Source organism: Monodon monoceros, unplaced genomic scaffold, assembly GCF_005190385.1.
Source record: "Monodon monoceros isolate NGI ecotype Baffin Bay Population unplaced genomic scaffold, NGI_Narwhal_1 Super_Scaffold_18, whole genome shotgun sequence".
Classification (NCBI taxonomy): Eukaryota; Metazoa; Chordata; class Mammalia; order Artiodactyla; family Monodontidae; genus Monodon; species Monodon monoceros.
Genome location: NW_021703774.1, coordinates 72,315,759 through 72,336,498, shown reverse-complemented (window position 1 = coordinate 72,336,498; position 20,740 = coordinate 72,315,759). Strand labels below are relative to the sequence as shown.

The 20,740-nt window shown below is 41.5% G+C and overlaps 1 protein-coding gene across 3 annotated transcripts in view; it reads right to left on the bottom strand.

Annotated features, from left to right (window-relative positions):
• Positions 1-19,741, bottom strand: part of TDRKH (tudor and KH domain containing) — a 23,292-nt gene extending 3,551 nt beyond the window's left edge. The window contains exons 1-6 of one of the 3 annotated variants that reach the window (XM_029231169.1): positions 19,699-19,741; positions 4,064-4,200; positions 2,880-2,986; positions 2,078-2,267; positions 1,220-1,359; positions 788-1,109 (exon numbers count right to left, since the gene is read on the bottom strand). In XM_029231169.1, coding sequence (XP_029087002.1) covers positions 788-1,109; positions 1,220-1,359; positions 2,078-2,267; positions 2,880-2,986; positions 4,064-4,187 — 883 coding nt within the window. In that variant the 5' untranslated portion in view covers positions 4,188-4,200; positions 19,699-19,741. Of the gene's footprint in view, positions 1-787; positions 1,110-1,219; positions 1,360-2,077; positions 2,268-2,879; positions 2,987-4,063; positions 4,296-4,836; positions 5,131-19,698 lie in introns of those variants that run through there. The other 2 variants (XM_029231170.1, XM_029231168.1) reach the window with 2 other exon arrangements.
• Positions 19,742-20,740: the final 999 nt, after the last annotated feature.

Genomic DNA, 20,740 nt, shown 5'->3' with positions numbered 1-20,740 from the left:
CAACAGTGAGAGGCCCGCGTACCACAAAAAAAAAAAAAAAAAAAAAAATGGCTAGAGTGACAACTAGATGCATCATACAAGAACATCCTGAAGAAAAATACTAAGCTATGTTCTGTTCCTTTCTATGTATCTGAGTAAAAAGAGTTCGGTCACATTCTTAGTCATCTGCCACATATTCAAATCAGCCACCAGTTATAATGAAGGGAAATCCCCATATGCTAGCTGCAGCATGGACCAGGGAGAAGATACATGGACAGATGTGGGCCTGTTCCAGATCCCTTTCTACCACTGACTCATTATGTGACCCTGGACAAGTCTATGAACCTCTTAGGGGCCCTGGTCTTCCCTGCCCATCCTAGTACCTATACATAGAAGAAACAGCCCACAGCCTTTTTATTCTTCTTGAATGAGGTAGATTTTTTAAAACAGTAATGATTCAGGAAAAAAACTGGACTCAGTATTTTACTTATTTAAATAAATAGGTCTGGAGGAAGAATACCATGTAATTCAATTATTTGATCTATTACTCACAGACTAGTTTCCTGTGAACTAGCATATTTCTATATTGTTTTCTAAAATTATTAGCTGGTTTGTATTCAGAAAAAAAGTATTTGTGCTTAGTACTAATCCCAAGTAAAATACTGCCAGAAAGTCCTATCTGTGATTAAAGACTTGTAAGTGTAGTCGAGAAAATAGAATTTTTTTTTTTATTGTTTCCTATTTTGGGTTATCTAAGCCACTTTTTCTATCTTCCATATGGCTCAGGGGTTCCCTCTTTCTTACATACTTTCAAACATGGATGTCTCTGGACTGGTCTGGGCTCCAAACTTCTGAAGGTTGTCATCATTAGGTTTCCTGCAGGAACGCTCTTCTGGTCCTACAACAGACGTGTCGCCACCTCCTTTGCGGGGAGGAACTGCCAGAGGTGCAGCCTGCTCCAAGCTAGTGCCAGTGTTTTTCCATAAAGCTGGCTTTCCAGCCCCAGCTGGCTCTGTCACTTCCTCTCTTCTTACGCTGATTGGCTGCTTCCGTGGGACTCTGGTTTCTGCAGAATGAGCAATTCTCTTCCTCAGTTCTTCATCTTCTGAAACTTTCTCCAGTATCAAATGCTGTGGAAAATAAGACAAGGGATGATATCTATGTGGCCAGATATTGACCTGGGATGGAGTAAAGTGTTCTTCTCACTCTTAGATACAATTCAAATCTATCAGCTACTTGCCTTAGCTGCTGCCACCTCCTTCTGTGTTCCTGAGATTTTTATAAGTCTTGATAGTAGCAATGTCCCCTCTGATTCTTTGTCACAGTTTATTTTGGCTCCCGAGGCCTTACAGATAGAACGAATTGTCTCGCCGCCTCTCCCTGCATTGAATAATACATAAAAACCTGTCCTTCCCTCCTCAGTAACCTTAACTACTAGAGACACCACTGTTTTGTACATACTAGGAGGGGAGAGTCAGTTCTCATTTTCAAACTAAACAGAATGGAAGATAGTGAATGGAAAGCAGGAGCTACTGAAATCTGTACTATACTAAGGGGAATACTGGATTATTTGCTCTATCCATTTTATTTAAATTCTACACATTGGCTAGGTTAATGTGGTCATGTCACTTGCATTTTTTGGCCACTCGGCATACTTTACAACCCCACTTCATTAGAAGATACCCTACATGGTGTGTGAAACACTGGACCAGGGACAGGACATTTCTCTGCCTCTGCCAGCAGCGTAAGGAATGCTCCATGGGAAGGCATAATAGGTGCTTTTTAGAGCACTGTCTTGAAAGATTTGGGATAAAATGAGCATCCTTAGCTTCCCTTTAAAAATCTGAGGTAAAAACATTTACCTGAACCCTTCTGGAACCTATCTGTAAGGTTCAGATCATACAACTTCTTGAGATAATGAGTTTTGCTTTACCACTGTTTTACTTCTGTAAAAAAGTAAAGCTCTGGTCTCAATGTCCCTGCCTTTTTTTCTCAGCAAGGTGAAGCGAAGTAGGTCAGGAGAAACCCTTGGGAAGGTGTGAAAGAAAGGCAAAGGTAAACAAAAAAGGAAACAGCAGAGGAAGCTGTCCAGTGGTACCTATGATTCTGCCCACAGATCTCTGGGGAACTGAGAGCTGCTCAGACACTGGGGTACTCTCAGTCAGGATCTGATGAATTGCTGCTTTGGCCTTGCACACCTGAACAGGAAAACCACTGATAAGCAGCACCCGCTCATCTCCTACATCCTCCGTGTCCACATCGATCCGAGCACCTGTCTGTTTTCGTAGCTGCAGAGAAAAGGATATGTGGTAGTACACTCTGGACGAGCTCTCATCTGGGTCAGCTAAGGATACTCTAAACCTACCCCTGGAGGTAGACGGAACTGGACACAGTAATCAGTGAAATCAGGGTGCTATAAGCAGTCCTCAATTACGTGTACTTATGGAAGGAGATTAGAGACAAAGGTAACCCCAAATAGCAGTTAATCCAAAACAGTTTCTCTGTGTTTAGAACACTCTTTCCCCCTAATTTGGATTAGAGAATCAATTATTTTATTTCATTGACATTCCAACTGAACAACAGGAGATGGTAAAAAGAATCAGGGAGCAATTAATTAGTTACTGTCAATTAATGAGAGTTCATAATTCCACAGTAGAAAGGAATGATTCAAGCTATACCAGGCTGAGAATCACCCAATTAAAAATCCCCATTTCAAGTTAAGTCACCCATTCTCTAGGGAGAAGTACTCATCTCTAGAAGGAAAATAGCAGTTACCTAATAAGTTCCTGTATTTTTTCTGTTTAAAATATACATAGTGTGAGTGGGTTTTATGGAATGGGGGCAAAGAAGGGAAAGCAGAATCAATCCCTGGGAAAGCTGTTGCCTGCTCACACAGTTACCTGTTTAATATTGGCTCCTTGCCGGCCAATGATGAGCTTCACAGCCTCCTGGGGGACTCGCATCTCTATCTCGATGTCATCCTCCCCAACAAATGTCAGCCGCTCTTCTGCATAGATCGTCAGATCATACTTAGATAATACCCAAAGCTACTACCTGCCCTCCCCTGAATCTAGCTATCAAAGAGATGTGGATGCAAGAGATAAACTGAGGATCTCAACCATAAAGAGAAGGAGAAGTAGCATCTGAGTGGGAATTAAAAGGTCCTGAAAGACCAGAAGATGGGCATTCTCTCTGGGCTACTGTTTTCATATGCTAAAACACGAAAAGTCATTTGGTTCTGCAAGGAAGGAGTGATGGATTCTGGGCAAACTACTTCCCCCAAGACACGACTCCTGGAGAAGAATGAAGGCTAGAAGTTGCCTGAGGAGCCCACTAGGTTCAGAATTTCTCTCGTCTGTATGTAAATCATTTCTCTAGGTTCTACTCTCTAGGTCCAACCTGTGGGGAAACTGGACCGGACAGTTAGCCTTCTAACAATAGAAGGAAAATATAAACAAGTGTATGGGTATAAAAAAAGGAGAAAGAAAGAACCCATTGTAGTGCTGGTGTTGCTGAAGGGAAGAGATCAAAAGAATTATAAAATGAGTTCTTTATTTCACAGACTAGCTTCACACTAACATAGAAGAGAAAAAACTTTGTTTCAAAGATCCCTCACAGGGACTTCCCTGGTGGTGCAGTGGTTAAGAATCCACCTGCCAATGCAGGGGATGCGGGTTCGAGCCCTGGTCTGGGAAGATCCCACACGCTGCGGAGCAACTAAGCCCATGTGTCACAACTACTGAGCCTGAGCTCTAGAGCCCGCGAGCCACAACTACTGGAGCCCACGCACCTAGAGCCCATGCTCTGCAACAAGAGAAGCCACCGCAATGAGAAGCCCGTGCACCACAACGAAGAGTAGCCCCCGCTCGCCGCAACTAGAGAAAGCCCGCGCGTAGCAACGAAGACCCAATGCAGCCAAAAATAAAAAATAAATGAATTTATTAAAAAAAAAAAGATCCCTCAGAGAAAGCCAATTACATCCCAACAAATGATACCCAGTCTGGAAGGAAAGTTTTCATTTCAATTTAACAAGGCCAGAACATAGTTTAAACATTTCCATATGTACAGTCATGGATTCACATACCTCTGCTTTCCCTATATCTGCGGTATAGGATATAGGCAACCACTGCACTGGCTGGGATCCCGAGGCCCAGTGCTATTTTCTGAATAGTGGACAAACTTGTCCAAGAAGTCCGTTCAGTGGACATTTTCTGCTGCCTCCTAAAATAAGCAAATGAAGGAAAAGGAGCTTTCATACAACTTTTATGACAGGTAGAGAATGGGAACACATTACAATATTAAGAAGAATATTACTGCCTAATTTCCCATTTCAAGAGCTTGAGCAGTCTCAAAGTCTACTTCATGTGAAAGTCTCGGTATTTTTGTTTTTTAAAGTTAGCTAAGGGACACATACACATACAACTAAATAGAAGGTTACTTCTCCCTCCCCAATTCCCCCAAAGAGAACTATACACTGATCAGTTTTAAAAGACAAAGGAACAAAAAATTAAAGGAATCAAATATTTTTAAAAATTTAGTTTTCATATCAAACTATTTAAAATTCCTTATATGTGCACTTCTATACCTCCTGGTCTTTCCAGAGCTGTTTTCTCTGCAAGGAATGGCTTTCCAGGCCTAGTTTCGGGCTTTGCTACTTCTACTTTTCTTTCTTGCAAGTGTGGTCTATTTACTATCTGTACTCCGTATTTCTACTTACTCCTCATCTAACAGTGAAATGGGTTCTCTCCTGTTCCTTCATCAAAACTACAACTTCCCAAGTAATCAACCTAGATGGCACATATAAGCCTTAACTAATCTTACCTCTGTGCCCTCTTTCCCATGGTTCTTCCTGTTTACCTGGAGGAGTCTTCTGAGTTTTGAGCTTGTCTTCCAGTGGCCTCTATCCATTGCTATTGTCAGTCTGCTCTCTTTGGGCAATTTTATCCATACTTGAAGCTTGAACTACTACCTATACGCTAATGAGCCCAATATTGTACCTGAATTGATTCAGAAGCTCATCAAATCTCATTTAGACCACTGCAATGCCCTTCTTGCTGTTAGTCTCTCTCTGACGCTGTATATTCATTTTGCTGCCTAGCATATATATTTTTAAAATTTATTTATTAAATTTATTTTATTTATTTATTTTTGGCTGTGTTGGGTCTTCGTTGCTGCGCATGGGCTCTCTCTAGTTGCAGTGAGCGGGGGCCACTCCTCGTTGCGGTACGCGGGCCTCCCATCACGGTGGCCTCTCCTGTTGCGGAGCACGGGCTCTAGGCGCGAAGGCTTCAGTAGTTATGGCACACGGGCTTCAGTAATTGTGGCGTGTGGGCTCAGCAGTTGTGGCTCGTGGGCTCTAGAGCACAGGCTCAGCAGTTGTGGCACACGGGCCCAGTTGCTCTGCGGCATGTGGGATCCTCCGGGACCAGGGCTCGAACCCGTATCCCCTGCATTGGCAGGCGGGTTCTCAACCACTGCGCCACCAGGGGAGCCCTGCCTAGCATATTTCAATATGTCCCTCACTCTATTTCCTTATTCCATGTACTTTCTCACCTTCCCAATTATTTCATACCGCCTCTTCTCAAACCTCTAGTGCTTCCTTCTCCATCCTCCCTCTCAACTGATGTCTTTGCTTCCTATTTCACTAAGAAAGTAAAGCATTCAGAGAAAATATTAACAAACTTCCAAACTGACCCACCTATCTCCATCTGTGCCTAAATATTCTATCTTCTTTCCTGTGGCCATTGATGAACTATCTCTGCTCCATATAAATGTTGCTCTCCTTCCTTATCCTGCATCATTAATGTTTTCCTCTCTGCTGAATCTTTCTATCAGCAGACAAACATGCTATTATTTCTCCTTTCTTAAAGAAAATCCTTTCTCAATTCCACTTACTCCTCTAAATACAATGCATTTCTTCCCTTCCTTTTATAAGAAAACTCAAAGAGCATCAATACTTCTGTGTTCGATTTCTCTTCTCGAATCCACTCTTACTGCTCTTGTCAAGGTCACCAGTGACTTGGACTTGCTGAATCCAATTCTCAGTCCTCCCTTTAGCCCACACCCTTCCCAGGGTCTGGCACAGCTGGTGACTCCCTCTTCTCTGACACTTTCTTCCCTTGGCTTCACATCACTCTTTCCTGGTTTTCCTTCTCCCTTTTTGGCTGCTCCATCAGTCTGTTTTGCTGGTTCCTGCTCCTTTTTCTAACCTCTAAACACTGGAGTGCCCCAGGGCTCTGTACTTTGCCCTCTTTGTTCTACCTCACTTCTCTGGGGATTTCATCAAGTCTCAGTCAGTCTTGGCTTTAAACCTCATCTATATGCTGATTTAATCCCCAAATTCACAGATCTAGTTAGAACCATTCCCATGAACTCCAGGTCTGTTTATCCAACTGCCTATGAGATGGCTCCATTTCATGTTTAATAGGCATCTCAAACCTAACAGGTGCAACACCTAGCTCCTGATGTCACCCTCTTCCTGTAGTCTTTGCCATCTCAGTTAATGGCAACTCCATTCTTTCAGCTCCTCAGGCTAAAAATCTTACTCTTCTTTCCCTTAAACAGCACATCCATCCTGTCAGCAAATCCTATCTGTTCTACTTTCAAATTATCCAGAATCTGACCACTTTTTAACCTCTCCACTGCTATGACCACCATATGCTCTAAACCACCATTATCTCTTGTCTAGATTATTGCAACTGCTTCTTATGTCCCTGCTTTTGCCATTGTCCAGTTTATTCCCAACACAACAGCTGGAGTAAGTCAAATAATGCTATTCATCTGCTCAAATCCTTCCACAGTTTTCCATTTCACTATGATTAAAAGTCAGTCATTATAATAATCTGGAAGGTGTTCACTTTGATTGTCTCCCCATTAGAAAGTTAACTCCCCAAAGGCAGGAATTTTTTTGTTTTGTTTTGTTCCTCAGTACTTAGCACATAGTAGCCACTCAATAAATATTTGGTCAATAATAATTTGTTGAATGAATACACATCCTCTTATTCTTCAGCAACTCTCCTGCCTATATGTAAGCTCAGTGCCATGAAAGGTTCTTTATAATCTAATCTCTGCCTACCATCTTCACAGCCTTATATTCTAAACCTACCCCTACGAGGGGAACAGGATGTACCCTCTTAAGTATTCTCGCTCTGACACGTCACTTCCGTCTTCATAGTCTTACTCCCTAGCCCATCAATACACTTACAACCATTCTGTTTTTCACTTTAATAAATCACATGTGGGCTTCCCTGGTGGCGCAGTGGTTGAGGGTCCGCCTGCCGATGCAGGGGATGCGGGTTCGTGCCCCGGTCCGGGAAGATCCCACATGCCGCAGATCGGCTGGGCCCGTGAGCCATGGTTGCTGGGCCTGCGCGTCCAGAGCCTGTGCTCCACAACAGGAGAGGCCACAACAGTGAGAGGCCCGCGTACCACAAAAAAAAAAAAAAAAAAAAGGAAAACAAAATCACATGTGATGAAATAAAATTTCATATTCTAAGGCAAGTCAAGGATAATTTAAACATAAAAAATTTTCTCTGCCCTTTGGCCTCCTCTCTCTACTGGAGCTAGAGTCAGAAGCAGCACACATTTGATCCACCACACTGTCCCCCTAACACTGTTCAGATCATATCTCATATCTGAATTAGGTTACCAAATTAATAATGGGAAATCGTGCCTCAAAGGCCAAACAGCTCCTGTGCAGACAGACAGCCACCTATGGGAATACCAGCTGGGTTTATGTATGCTTGCAAGTACTTAATTGGAAATTAGAGGAAACCCCACCCTGAAATGGCCAAGATTGGGTTCTCTTTTTGCATTCCCAAACTGATTTTTTTGCATGCAGTTAAAGCTGGCAGTCTCCTGGATGTCTGCCTGCAGAGTCTACTGGAAACAGTGGTAAGAGTTTCTCTTTTACAAATTAGGTTAGCAGGGAGAAATATTTGTATAGGGCTAGCTTTTTGAAGCTTTGGATCCTCTGAATTGGAAAAACTTCTAAATTGTTAAAATTTTAGAGAGCTCTCATCTTAAACTATTGTACCCATTTTAATTGATATGCAGAAGCCCCAAAAAGCTCCAAAATTTCAAAATAGCCTCATTGAAAGAACTGTAGAAGGCTAATGAAAGATTAATGGTACCTAAAACTTTAACTACTGCTCCCCTCTATCCTCCTTTTGAGTACTCATTCTAGTAATCCTCTATCTGAATTGCCTTTCTACTCTGAAGACACTATTAAATGGTTACCTTTAGAAACGGGACCACCTGAGGAATGTAAGTTGGTGCAGCCACTATGGAAAACAGTATGGAGGTTCCTCAGAAAACTAAAAATAGAATTACCATATGATCCAGCAATCCCACTCCTGGGTATGTACCCGGACAAAACTATAATTCAAAAAGGTACTTGCATCCCTATGTTCATAGCAGCACTATTCACAATACCCAAGACATGGAAATAACCTAAATGTCCATCGACAGATGAATGGATAAAGAAGATATGGTACATATATACAATGGAATACTACTCAGCCATAAAAAAGAACGAAATAATGCCATCTGCAGCAACATGGACAGACCAAGAGATTACCATACTAAGTGAAGTAAGTCAGAAACACAAAGACAAATACCATATGATATCACTTATATGTGGAATCTAAAATATGGCACAAATGAACGTATCTACAAAACAGAAACAGACTCACAGACATAGAGATCAGACTCACGGTTGCCAAGGCCAGGAGAGAGAGGGAGGGAAAGGGATGGGCTGGGAATTTGGGGCTGGTAGATGCAAACTATTACATTTAGAATGGATAAACAATATCTTCTGGGATAAACCATAATGGAAAAGAATATTAAAAAAAGAATACATATGTGTAAAGCTGAGCCACTTTGCTGTACAGTAGAGATAGGCACAACATTGTAAATCAACTATACTTCAAAAAAAAAAAGAAAAAGAAATGGGACCATCTGAGGCTGTAGGCCATAGTTAAAGAATTTCTTAAACCCAGGAAGGATCCTCAAAAGTGTTTGTAAATGGATTACCAAGATGGGAGTCCACCGGTCTGACTAAACTGACCATAGCTGATATTCAGAGCCTGATAGGAATTTTAGTGGGGGGGGGGCGGTCCTTGTCCCCTAAGCTAAATGAGGGAACGTAAAATTCCAACAGAGGTGAATGGGTATGTCAGTCCTTTCATTGAGGTAGCCACCCAATTCTTTGAGGAATTAAAAACAACTGTCCTTGTTTTAAAATTCTACTCTTTACAGGAACAGAGATGTGGCTCCAGAAACAATACAAAACCCACCAAACCTTTCACCACTCCCCAACCTCACCTATTAAGAGGCTTGTTTCTTTTTAAATTAATTTTTTATTTATTTTTGACTGCATTGGGTCTTCATTGCTGTGTGTGGGCTTTCTCTAGTTGCGGCAAGTGAGGGCTACTCTTCGTTGTGGTGCACGGGCTTCTCATTGCAGTGGCTTCTCTTGCTGCGGAGCACAGGCTCCAGGCACGTGAGCTTCAGTAGTTGTGGCTTGCGGGCTTCAACAGTTGTGGCTTGTGGGCTCTAGAGCGCAGGCTCAGTAGCTGTGGCGCACAGGCTTAGTTGCTCCGCGGCATGTTGGATCTTCCTGGCCGAACCTGTGTCCCCAGCACTGGCAGGTGGATTCTTAACCACTGCACCACCAGGGAATTCCCGAGGCTTGTAAGTATTGAAAAACAAAAATCTAGCCTTTAAGGAACAAAGTCCTCCTAGGAGGAACTTGCCTTTCTCCTCCTATGCCTTTGAGATGCAAATATTCTATTTGATCTTCTCCAGGAACTCTTACCTGGACCATCTTTTTTTTTTTTTTTTTTTTTTCTTTTTTTGGCCGGGCTGCTGTGGCTTGTGGGATCTTAGTTCCCTGACCAGGGATCGAATGGGGTCCCCTGCAATGGAAGCGCAGACCGCCAGGGAATTCCCCGGACCATCTTTTTAAAACACAAATTTCACGCAAATCAAAACTGCAATGATGTACTACCTCACACTGTGCAGAATGGCCATCATTAAAAAGTCTAAAGGGTGTTGGGGAGACAAGATGGTGGAACAAAGGGACTTGAGCTTACCTCATCTCACAAGAACACCAAAATCACAACTAACTGCTGAACAACCATCTACAAAAAAGATTCAAACCTACCAAAAAGATATTCTACATCCAAAGACAAAGAAGAAGCCACAATGAGATGGTAGAAGGGATGCTTTTGCGATATAATCAAATCCCATACCCACCAGGTGGGCAACCCACAAACTGGAAGATAATTATATCGCAGAGGTTCTCCCACAGGAGTAAGAGTTCTGAGCCCCATGTCAGGCTTCCCAGCCTGTGGGCATGGCATCAAGAGGAACCCCTAGTGCATTTGGCTGTGTCAGTGGGGCTTGAGTGCAGGAGCTCCACAGGACTGGGGGAAACAGAGACAATACTCTTGGAGGGCACACACAAGGTTTCACATGCACTGGGACCCAGGGCAAAGCAGTGACTCCATAGGAGCCTGGGCCAGACCTACCTGTGGGTCTTGGAGGGTCTCCCGGGGAGGCAGAGGTTGGCTGTGGCTGACTATGGGGGCAAGGACACTGTTGGCAGAGGCCCCAATGAATATTCATCATTGTGAACTCTCCCAGAGGTCACCATTTTGGCATTGAAACCTGGCCCCATCCCATAGCCTGCAAGCTCCAGTGCTAGAACGCCTCAGGCCAAACAACTAACAGGATGGGAGCACAGCCCCACCCATCAGCAGATAGGCTGCCTGAAGTCGTCCTGATTCCACAGCCACCTCTAAACACACTCCTTGACATGGCCCTGCTCACCAAAGGGACAAGACCCAGCTCCACCCACCAATGGACAGGCACCAGTCCCTCCCACCAGGAAGCCTGCACAAGCCTCTGGACCAACCTCACCCACCAGGGGACAGACACCAGAAGCAAGAGGAGCTATAATCCTGCAGCCTGAGGAACGGAGGCCAAACACAGAAAGTTAGACAAAAGAGAGTTATGATAGTAAAGATGATCCACAATCTTGGAAAAAGAATGGAGGCAGAGACCAAGAAGATACATAAAACGTTTAACAAAGAGCTAGAAAATTTAAAGAACAAACAGAGATGAACAATAACTGAAATGAAAAATACACTAGAAGGAATCAATAGCAGAATAAATGAGGCAGAAGAATGAATAAGTGAGCTGGAAGACAGACTGGTGGAAATCACTGCCACAGAACAGAAAAAAGAAAAAAAGTGAAAAGTCTAAGAGACCTCTGGGACAACGTTAAAAGCACCAACATTGACATTACAGGGGTCCCAGAAGGAGAAAAAAGAGAGAGAGGGCCTGAGAAAATATTTGAAGAGATAAAAACCCAAAACTCCCCTAACATGGGAAAGGAAACACACAAGTCCAGGAAGCCTAGACAGTCCCATATAGGATAAACCCAAGGAGGAACACACCAAGACATATAGTAACCAGACTGACAAAAATTAAAGACAAAGAGAAAATATTAAAACCAACAAGAAAAAAGCAACAAATAACATACAAGGGGAATCCCCATAAGGTTATCAGCTGATTTTTCAGCAGAAACCCTGCAGGCCAGAAGGGAGTGGCATGATATATTTAATGTGATGAAAGGAAAAACCTACAACCAAGAATACTCCCCCCAGCAAGGCTCTTTTCAGATTTGGAAAAATCAAAAGCTTTACGGACAAGCAAAAGCTAAAAGAATTCAGCACCACCAAACCAGTTTTACAACATATGCTAAAGGAACTTCTCTAGGCGGAAAAGAAAAGGCCATAACTAGAAACAAGAAAATTATGAATGGGAAAGCTCACTGGTAAAGGCAAACATACAGTAAATGTAGGAAATCATCCACACACAAATACGATACCAAAACCAGCAATCATGAGAAGAGGAAAGTACAAAAGCAGGATATTGGAAATGTATTTGAAATTAAGAGACCAGCAACTTAAAACAATCTTGTATATATATATAGACTGCTATATCAAAATCTTATGGTAACCACAAACCAATAATCTACAATACACACACACACACACACAAAAGAAAGCAATCAAAACACAACACTAACGATAGTCATTAAATTACAAGAGAGGAGAACAAAAGAGGAAAGAAAGAAAAAAGACCTACAAAAACAAATCCAAAACAATTAATAAAATGGCAATAAGAACAAACATATCAATAATTACTTTAAATGTAAATGGATGAAATGCTCCAACCAAAAGACATAGACTGGCTGAATGGATACAAAAACAAGACCCGTATATGTGCTGTCTACAACAGACCCACTTCAGATCTTGGGACATGTACAGACTGAAAGTGAGGGGATGAAAAAGGGTATTCCATGTAAATGGAAATCAAAAGAAAGCTGGAGTAGCCAATATGCATATCAGACAAAATCGACTTTAAAATAAAGACTTACAAGAGACAAAGAAGGACAGTACGTAATGATCAAGGAATCAATCCAAGGAGAAGATATAACAATTGTAAATATATATGCACCCAACATAAGAGCCCCTCAATATATGAAGCAAATGTTAAGAGACATAAAAGGAGAAATCGACAGTAATACTCTAATAGTAGGGGACTTTAACAACCCACTTATATCAATAGACAGATCATCCAGACAAAAAATCAATAAGGAAACACAGGCCTTAAATGATACATTAGATCAGATGGACTTAATTGATATTTATAGAACATTCCATCTGAAAGCAGCAGAATACACATTCTTCTCAAGGGTACATGGAACATTCTCCAGGATAGATCACATACTGGGCCACAAAGCAAGCCCCAGTAAATTTAAGAAAACTGAAATCATATCAAGCATCTTTTCCAACCACAACAATCACAACGCTATGAGATTAGAAATCAGCTACAAGAAAAAAAACTGTAAATAACAAACAAGTGGAGGCTAAACAATATGTTACTAAACAACCAATGGATCACTGAAGAAATCAAAGAGGTAATCAAAAAATACCTAGAGACAAATGAAAATGAAAACACGATGCTCCAAAATCTATGGGACACAGCAAAAGCAGTTCTAAGACAGAAGTTTATAGCAATACAATCCTACCTCAGGAAACAAGAAAAATCTCAAACAACCTAACCTTACACCTAGCAACTAGAGAAAGAAGAACAAAACCCAAAGTTAGTAGAAGGAAAGAAATCATAAAAATCAGGGCAGAAATAAATGAAAGAGAGATGAACAGCAGAAAAGATCAATGAAACTAAAAGCTGGTTCTTTGAAAAGATAAACAAAATTGATAAACCTTTAGCCAGACTCATCAAGAAAAAAAGGTAGAGAGCTCAAATCAATAAAATTAGAAATGAAAAAAGTTACAACTGACACCACAGAAATACAAAGTATCATAAGAGACTACTACAAGCAACCATATGCCAACACATGGACAACCTAGAAGAAATGGACAAATTCTTAGAAAGGTATAGTCTTCCAAGAATGAACCAGGAAGAAATAGAAAATATGAACAGACCAATTACCAGTACTGAAATTGAATCAGTAATTTAAAAGCTTCCAATGAACAAAGTCCAGGACCACATGGCTTCACAGGCAAATTCTATCAAACATTTAGAGTAAAGACCTATCCTTCTGAAACTATTCCAAAAAATGCAGAGGAAGGAACACTCCAAACTCATTCTATGAGGCCACCATCACCCTGATACCAAAGCCAAACATAGCTACCACAAAAAAAGAAAATGACAGACCAGTATCACTGATGAACATAGATGCAAAAATCCTCAACAAAATACTAGCAAAATGAATCCAACAATACATTAAAAGGACCATACACCACAATCAAGTGGGATTTATTCCAGGGATGCAAGGATTTTTCAATATCTGCAAATTGTTCAGTGTGATACACCACATTAACAAATGGAAGACTAAAAACCATATGATCCACCTAGAGGGGTGGGATAGGGAGGGTGGGAGGGAGATAAAGAGGGAGGGGATATGCGGATATATGTATACGTATAGCTGATTCTTTGTTATAAAGCAGAAACTAACACCATTGTAAAGCAATTATACTCCAGTAAAGATGTTAACAAAAAACCAACATATGATCATCTCAAAAAGAAGCACAAAATGCTTCTGATAAAATTAAACACCCATTTATGATAAAAACTCTCCAGAAACTGTGCATAGAGGGAAACTACCTCAACATAATAAAGGCCATATGTGACAAACCCACAGCTAACACCGTACTAAATGGTGAAAAGCTGAAAGCATTTCCTCTAAGATCAGGAACAAGACAAGGGATGTCCGGTCTTGCCACTTTTATTCAACATAGTTCTGGAAGTCCTAGCCATGGCAATCAGAGAAGAAAAAGAAATAAAAGAAATCCAAATCTGGGACTTCCCTGGTGGCGCAGTGGTTAAGAACCCACTGCCAATGCAGGGGACATGGGTTTGATTCCTTGTCCAGGAGGATCCCACATGCCGTGGAGCAACTAAGCCCATGCATCACAACTACTGAGCCTGTGTTCTAGAGCCCGAAAGCCAAAACTACTCAGCCCGTGTGCCACAACTACTGAAGCCCGCGAGCCTAGAGCCCATGCTCTGCAACAAGATACGCCACCGCAATGAGAAGCCCACGCGCTACAGTGCAGAGTAGCCCCCGCTCACCTCAACTAGAGAAAGTCTGTATGCAGCAATGAAGACCCAATGCAGCGAAAAATAAGTAAAAAATAAATAAATAAAACATTAAAAAAAAAGAAATCCAAATTGGAAAAGAAGTAAAACTGTCACTGTTTATAGATGCCATGATACTATACATAGAAAATCCTAAAGATGCTACCCCAAAACTACTAGAGCTCATCAATGAATTCGGTAAAGTTGCAGGATACAAAATTAATACACAGAAATCTCTTGCATTTCTATATACTAAGATCAGAAAGAGAAATTAAGGAAACAATCCCATTTACCATCACATCAAAAAGAATAAAATACTTAGGAATAAACCTAAGGAGGCAAAAGACCTGTAGTCTGAAAACTATAAGACGCTGATGAAAGAAATCAAGGATGACACAAACAGATGGAAAAATATACCATGTTCTTGGATTGGAAAAATCAATATTGTCAAAATGACTATACTACCTAAAGCAATCTACAGATTCAATGTAATCCCTATCAAATTACCAATGGCATTTTTCACTAGAGCAAAAAAGTTTTAAATTTGTATGGAAACACAAAAGACCCCGAATAGCCAAAGCAATCCTAAGAAAGAAAAAGGAGCTGGAGGAATCAGGATCCCTGACTTCAGACTATACTACAAACAGCTCATGCAGCTCAATATCAAAAAAGCAAACACCCCAATCAAAAAATGGACAGAAGATCTAAATAGGCATTTCTCCAAAGACATACAGATGGCCAAAAGGCACATGAAAAGATGCTCAACATTGTTAATTATTAGAGAAATGCAAATCAAAACTACAATGAGGTATCACCTCACACTGGTCAGAATGGCCATCATCAAAAAGTCTACAAACAATAAATGCTGGAGAGGGTGTGGAGAAAAGGGAACCCTCCTACACTGCTGTTGGAAATGGAAATTGGTATAACCACTATGGAGAACAGTATGGGGGTTCCTAAAAAACTAAAAACAGAACTACTATATGACCCAGCAATCCCACTCCTGGACAGGAGAAAACCATACTTCAAAAAGATACAGGCAGCACTATTCACAACAGCCAAGACACAGAAACAACCTAAATGTCCATCGACAGATGAGTGAAGATGTGGTACATATACACAATGGAATATTACTCAGCCATAAAAAAGAATGAAATAATGCCATTTGCAGCAACATAGATGGACCTAGAGATCATCATACTAAGTAAAGTAAGTCAGAAAGACAAATACCATATGATATCACTTAAATGTGGAATCTAAAATATGACACGAGCTTATGTACAAAACAGAAACAGACTCAGACTTCGAAAACAAACTTATGGTTACCAAAGGGGAAAGCAGGTAGTGGAGGGATAAATTGGGAGTTTGGGATTAGCAGATACAAGCTACTATATGTAAAATAGATAAACAAGGTCCTACTGTATAGCACAGGGAACTATATTCAATATCCTGTAATAAACTATAATGGAAAATATGAAAAAAGAATATGTGTACATATGTATAACTGAATCACTTTGCTGTATACCAGAAACTAACACAACATTGTAAATCAACTATACTTCAATTTAAAAAAAAAAAAGATAAAATGCAAGTTTCAGGAAGGGTGTAGGTAATTTGGAACTTGTCAATGACAAAATCTTAACTGTGTCTCCATAAGTATTAGCAAAAAGGTTTAGCCATCTAAACAGGTGACTTTGATTTGTTCCATGTGCCAGAAACCCAATTTGAATCCAACAGCTTGTTACTGATGGGTTTAATATTTTTGTCCTTGATACATGGTTGAAATTTTGGAATGAAAACTATGGGGTATCTGTTTCTATCTATCTATGTGTGTTGTAGATGTGTTGTATTGCCAAAATTAATTTGTACAAGAACTCTATTTAACTGGCTTAAAGAAAATTAAGCACTTATATAAATACTTAGAAATATAAAAGAAACTGGCCGGAAGGAATTTCGGATTCACATGATCTTGTAAGCAGATAGGGTAAGAGGTCCCAGGGCATGGTTTTCTTGACAGTAGAGAAGCCATTTTTGGCCCAAGTCATTATGTGATCCAAGCCTGGCCACAATGCTTGTCATTGAACAGGTCTCAGTAATTAATGATTTTAAGGGAACAAAAGAATGCAGAAACAATGACTTATCAGGCAAGAGAAGTAACGATGGCAAAGATAATATATCAGTTGTAAAGACTCCTGGTTCTGTTTCAGTGGTAAAGATTAGCCTGAAGCACTGAACCACCAGATCAACTGGCACCGAAGGGATGATGATGCTGACTTTTTCTGACCCTCCCGACTTCAATCAACTAAAGCTTGGACTCTCAACCACCCAAACCCCTTCATGAATATGCATGTACCCTTACTTAAAACTTCCCCTATTTTGCTATTTGGGGAGACACTGCTTTAGAAAAGATCCTCAGTGTTCTCCTCACTTGCTGCAAGAAATAAATCCTTCCTTCTCCCGATCTTTGGCTTGGTTGTGTTTTTTTGGCTTGACAGCCACCAAGAGGTGAACCCAGTTTTCCAGTAACAATCTGGGAAATATTCAGTATTGAATTAATATCAGGTATTAAAGTTAGCTTAAGCTTGTTTGTTTAATTAACAATATATACTTTTAGAATCATCAACATTAAGTATAATACCTTTATTGTACCTAGGTTTACTGGAAATCAAACAAGACCTTATTATATCTGTTGCAAAGTTTGCTGGCAAGAAAATAACTTGATATGATGAAACTTTTAAGTAAATAAAATAGAGGTAAATGAGATAAGAACTTTTAGGTAAACTCTTTAGGAATAATTATGTTTGGGAATGTCTATTTAAAATACTCTCTAGATTTCGATAATTTGAAACTTTAGAGTTTTGCTAAATTAAGTTAAATGATGTAAGTCTACTGAATAGATAACTCCCAAATAAAATGAGATACTGAAGCATTAGTTACTGAACACAGACTTCCTTTTACAAAGAAACTAAAGATATTTGAAACTATTCAATATGTTTGGTGCCACACTAAGACACTTACTATAAAAAAAAGCACGTGTTTTCTGGAAACCATAAATACTATTTATAAGCTTGCTAATCTACAGAATGCTAATGTAAAAGACAGTTAATAATTGCTTACTTCTTAGTTTTCATTAAAAATTAGGGTTTTAAGAGCTGAGATTTCTAATTAATATACGTAATTTAAGCTACTAGAATAAGCGAAACATTTCAGTATACAAGGAAAGAGGAGCGTTTTCAGGAAAAAGAAGGTATGAGGAATGGAAATACATTCCTGTATTTGCCTTTGAGATCTTTGTCACTTTGATTCAGTGAATACATATTGTTGCACAGTGACCTATGATCCTACTTGACCAAGTGTTTTAAAACTTTTTGATATTTCTGACAAACTTCGCAAAGATCAAATTCCAAATAAAGTTCGTTTGACCTCTAGCTAACTTTGAGGTTTTCCAAAGGGTCCCTGGAACACCTCAAAATGTATTTCTCTCCAACTCAGAGAGAGGATAGAATGACCCTAGTATGACCCGCTATACTGAATTGGGTTTCATTGCTACTGGTTTCCATAGTACACCAACCATCCCTTCATAACACATGCATTTCTTGTAATTCTTGATTAATGGCTATGTCTGTAGTGAGAATGAACTGAAGGCAGCAACAGCAGGTGTAGGGAGACCAATTCAGAGGCTAGTCCAGGTGTCAGTGATAGAGATGGAAAGAAGTAGACAGACGGTTCAGAGAGTTTTCAAAGGTAGCACACACAAGACCCAGCAATTGATTTATGGAAAGGTTAGAGGGTGAGCCAAGGAGCTGGCTACCAGGTTTCTCATTTGAGTAGATGGTAGCATTTGAGATAGAATACTGATGTTTTGGTGGTGGAGGGAGTGTGGGTGGCAGGAAGATGAATGTCCGTGACAAGGATGAATTTATCGGGTGACGTCTATTTGAACCAAAACCTAAATTTTACTAACACCTCTTCAAATATTACAAATGAAGTCTGTGCTAATTTTGTTATCAGCTGATGTCTCACAGAAAATCTACTTGATTAATATTAATCAAGTATAGTTTTGTTTACAATTTACATATTCTTTCATATTGTTAAGTTTCTCTTAAGAAAAATAAAAGTGGGAAATATGATGGAAATGGGAATAACTGTATAGTACCAAATGCTAGCTTATGTTTGATTTTATTACTGCAAATTGAATGTGAAGAGGAGACTAGAACTTAAGAGCATAGCTCCTAGGGGAAACCAGGTAAAGAAGAGACATGTGGGTCATTTCAAGGTTGAGAAATATGGCTAGACAACGCTTTTCAGAAAAAGCTAACTTTGAAGTTTCCTGACATTTGTATTAAACAGTTGCTAACAACTATCTGATATGCATTTCAAAACACAAAGTGAGCTCCATGGGCAAGGATCTATCACTCCAGTATCTTCTAACAACCAGAACTTACAAAGTACCTAAAACATGGTGATCGGCTTGTTGAACTGAAGCAGCTCATTCGATTTTCTCATCCTTGCTACATTTATTTTTAAAGCAGTGCGTGAAAGAAGCCTCCACCCACTTCTCGCAAGCTGAGGAAAGAGTAGCTCTGACACGGGAGTCTTGAGCCAAAACCCACGATTCTATCTGTATTAAGAACTAAAGAGGGAAGTTGGAAAAACAAATAAAACCCCCTTACTCTGATGACTGTAAATAGTCATCCTATCAGAGATAATTAAAGAAAAAGCTGTGGAAAATAAAAGGCAAACTGATAAACTGATGGTGACTGGCTTGGGGCAAACCCTCCCGCACTGGCGCAAGGGTCCGTCGTGGCTTAATCCCGGGACGAGCGCATTTCCCCTGGATACGGTTACTAGGCTCGGGGTGCGGTAAAGCTTTCCCCACACCCTCGCCTCGTCCGGGGGCGCCTCCCTTTCCCAAGCCCCACATTTCCGCCTTCTTGTTGCCACTGGCGCCCCTGGCCCAGCCTCCCTCACTCCCCAAACCTCCGCTCCCGGTCCCCGCCTTTACTGCTCCTCGAGTCAGCCGTCGCGCGCTTCGCCTCACACCTCAAGCCTGTCGCCGTCGTCTCCTCTCACTCGCACCGCCACTCGGAACCCCGCGGTCCTAGCTTCAGCCGCCACTTCCCCGCCCCCGCAGCCCGCCCACACCAATCAATGCCCGGTTCGCAGCCCGACCAATCAGTCTTCCCCCCCCATAACCAATCCTCGCGGGGGCTGCCCCTGAGCGACGGCGCTGCTGCGTGCTGCTACCCAATTACCCGGATGGAATTCAAAGCCGGCCCACCAGGTCAGCCAATAGGCTCCAGGGAAAGCCGACATCGTTAATTGAGATTGCACCTGCTGAGTATTAAACAGCCAATTAGAGGCTCGCGGAGTACTCCCTGCCAATCTCTAGGCCAATTACCGAGGAGGCTTCCATCTCCTAAGCCTGTGGGGAAAAATCGCGCTCCCAAGGTGCGAGGGGGTGGCATCACTTAGCCGCATCACCGTTCGCGCAAAATTAGTGCCTTTGTACAAAGCCAGTGCGACCCCGCAACCCATTGACCATTGGGGCAGCCGCCTCCTGATGGGCGATGCTCCGCCACTTGTTTCTTCTGCGATCTTTTGCCTCGATCGGTCCCCATACTGTGACAGGGACTCAGGAGACACGGAAAACTTTTTTTTTTTTTGCGGGAAAACATTAAATAGGCTTCGTAGAGATGGAGAGAAAACCAAGGGGAAGGAACTGCGCGGCAGAGAGTGAGGGGCTCACTCTACTTCTCTGTCGAGGAGTGAACAGACGAGGAGCACCGACACTGCAGCAGGAGAGGGACCCGAGTTCGGAGCACCCTGTGGTAAGGGAGCTGTGGGTAGGGCGGTCACCAGGGCCCCCCCCTTTCCTGGGGATTAAAGGGAGACGGGTCGGGACAACAGGCGCGAAGGCACAAGTCACCGGGCCGTTTCTGTGGGGGCGAGAAAAGGGGAGGGTTTCTGCAGACGGCGGTTTGCTTTGGAAGAGTGCATTCCAGCCGCTGTCTGGGTCCTTGGACCGTTAGAGACGGTTGGACCCTGCTACGGACTCTGAGCCGCCGGGAGCCTCGCGAGCTGG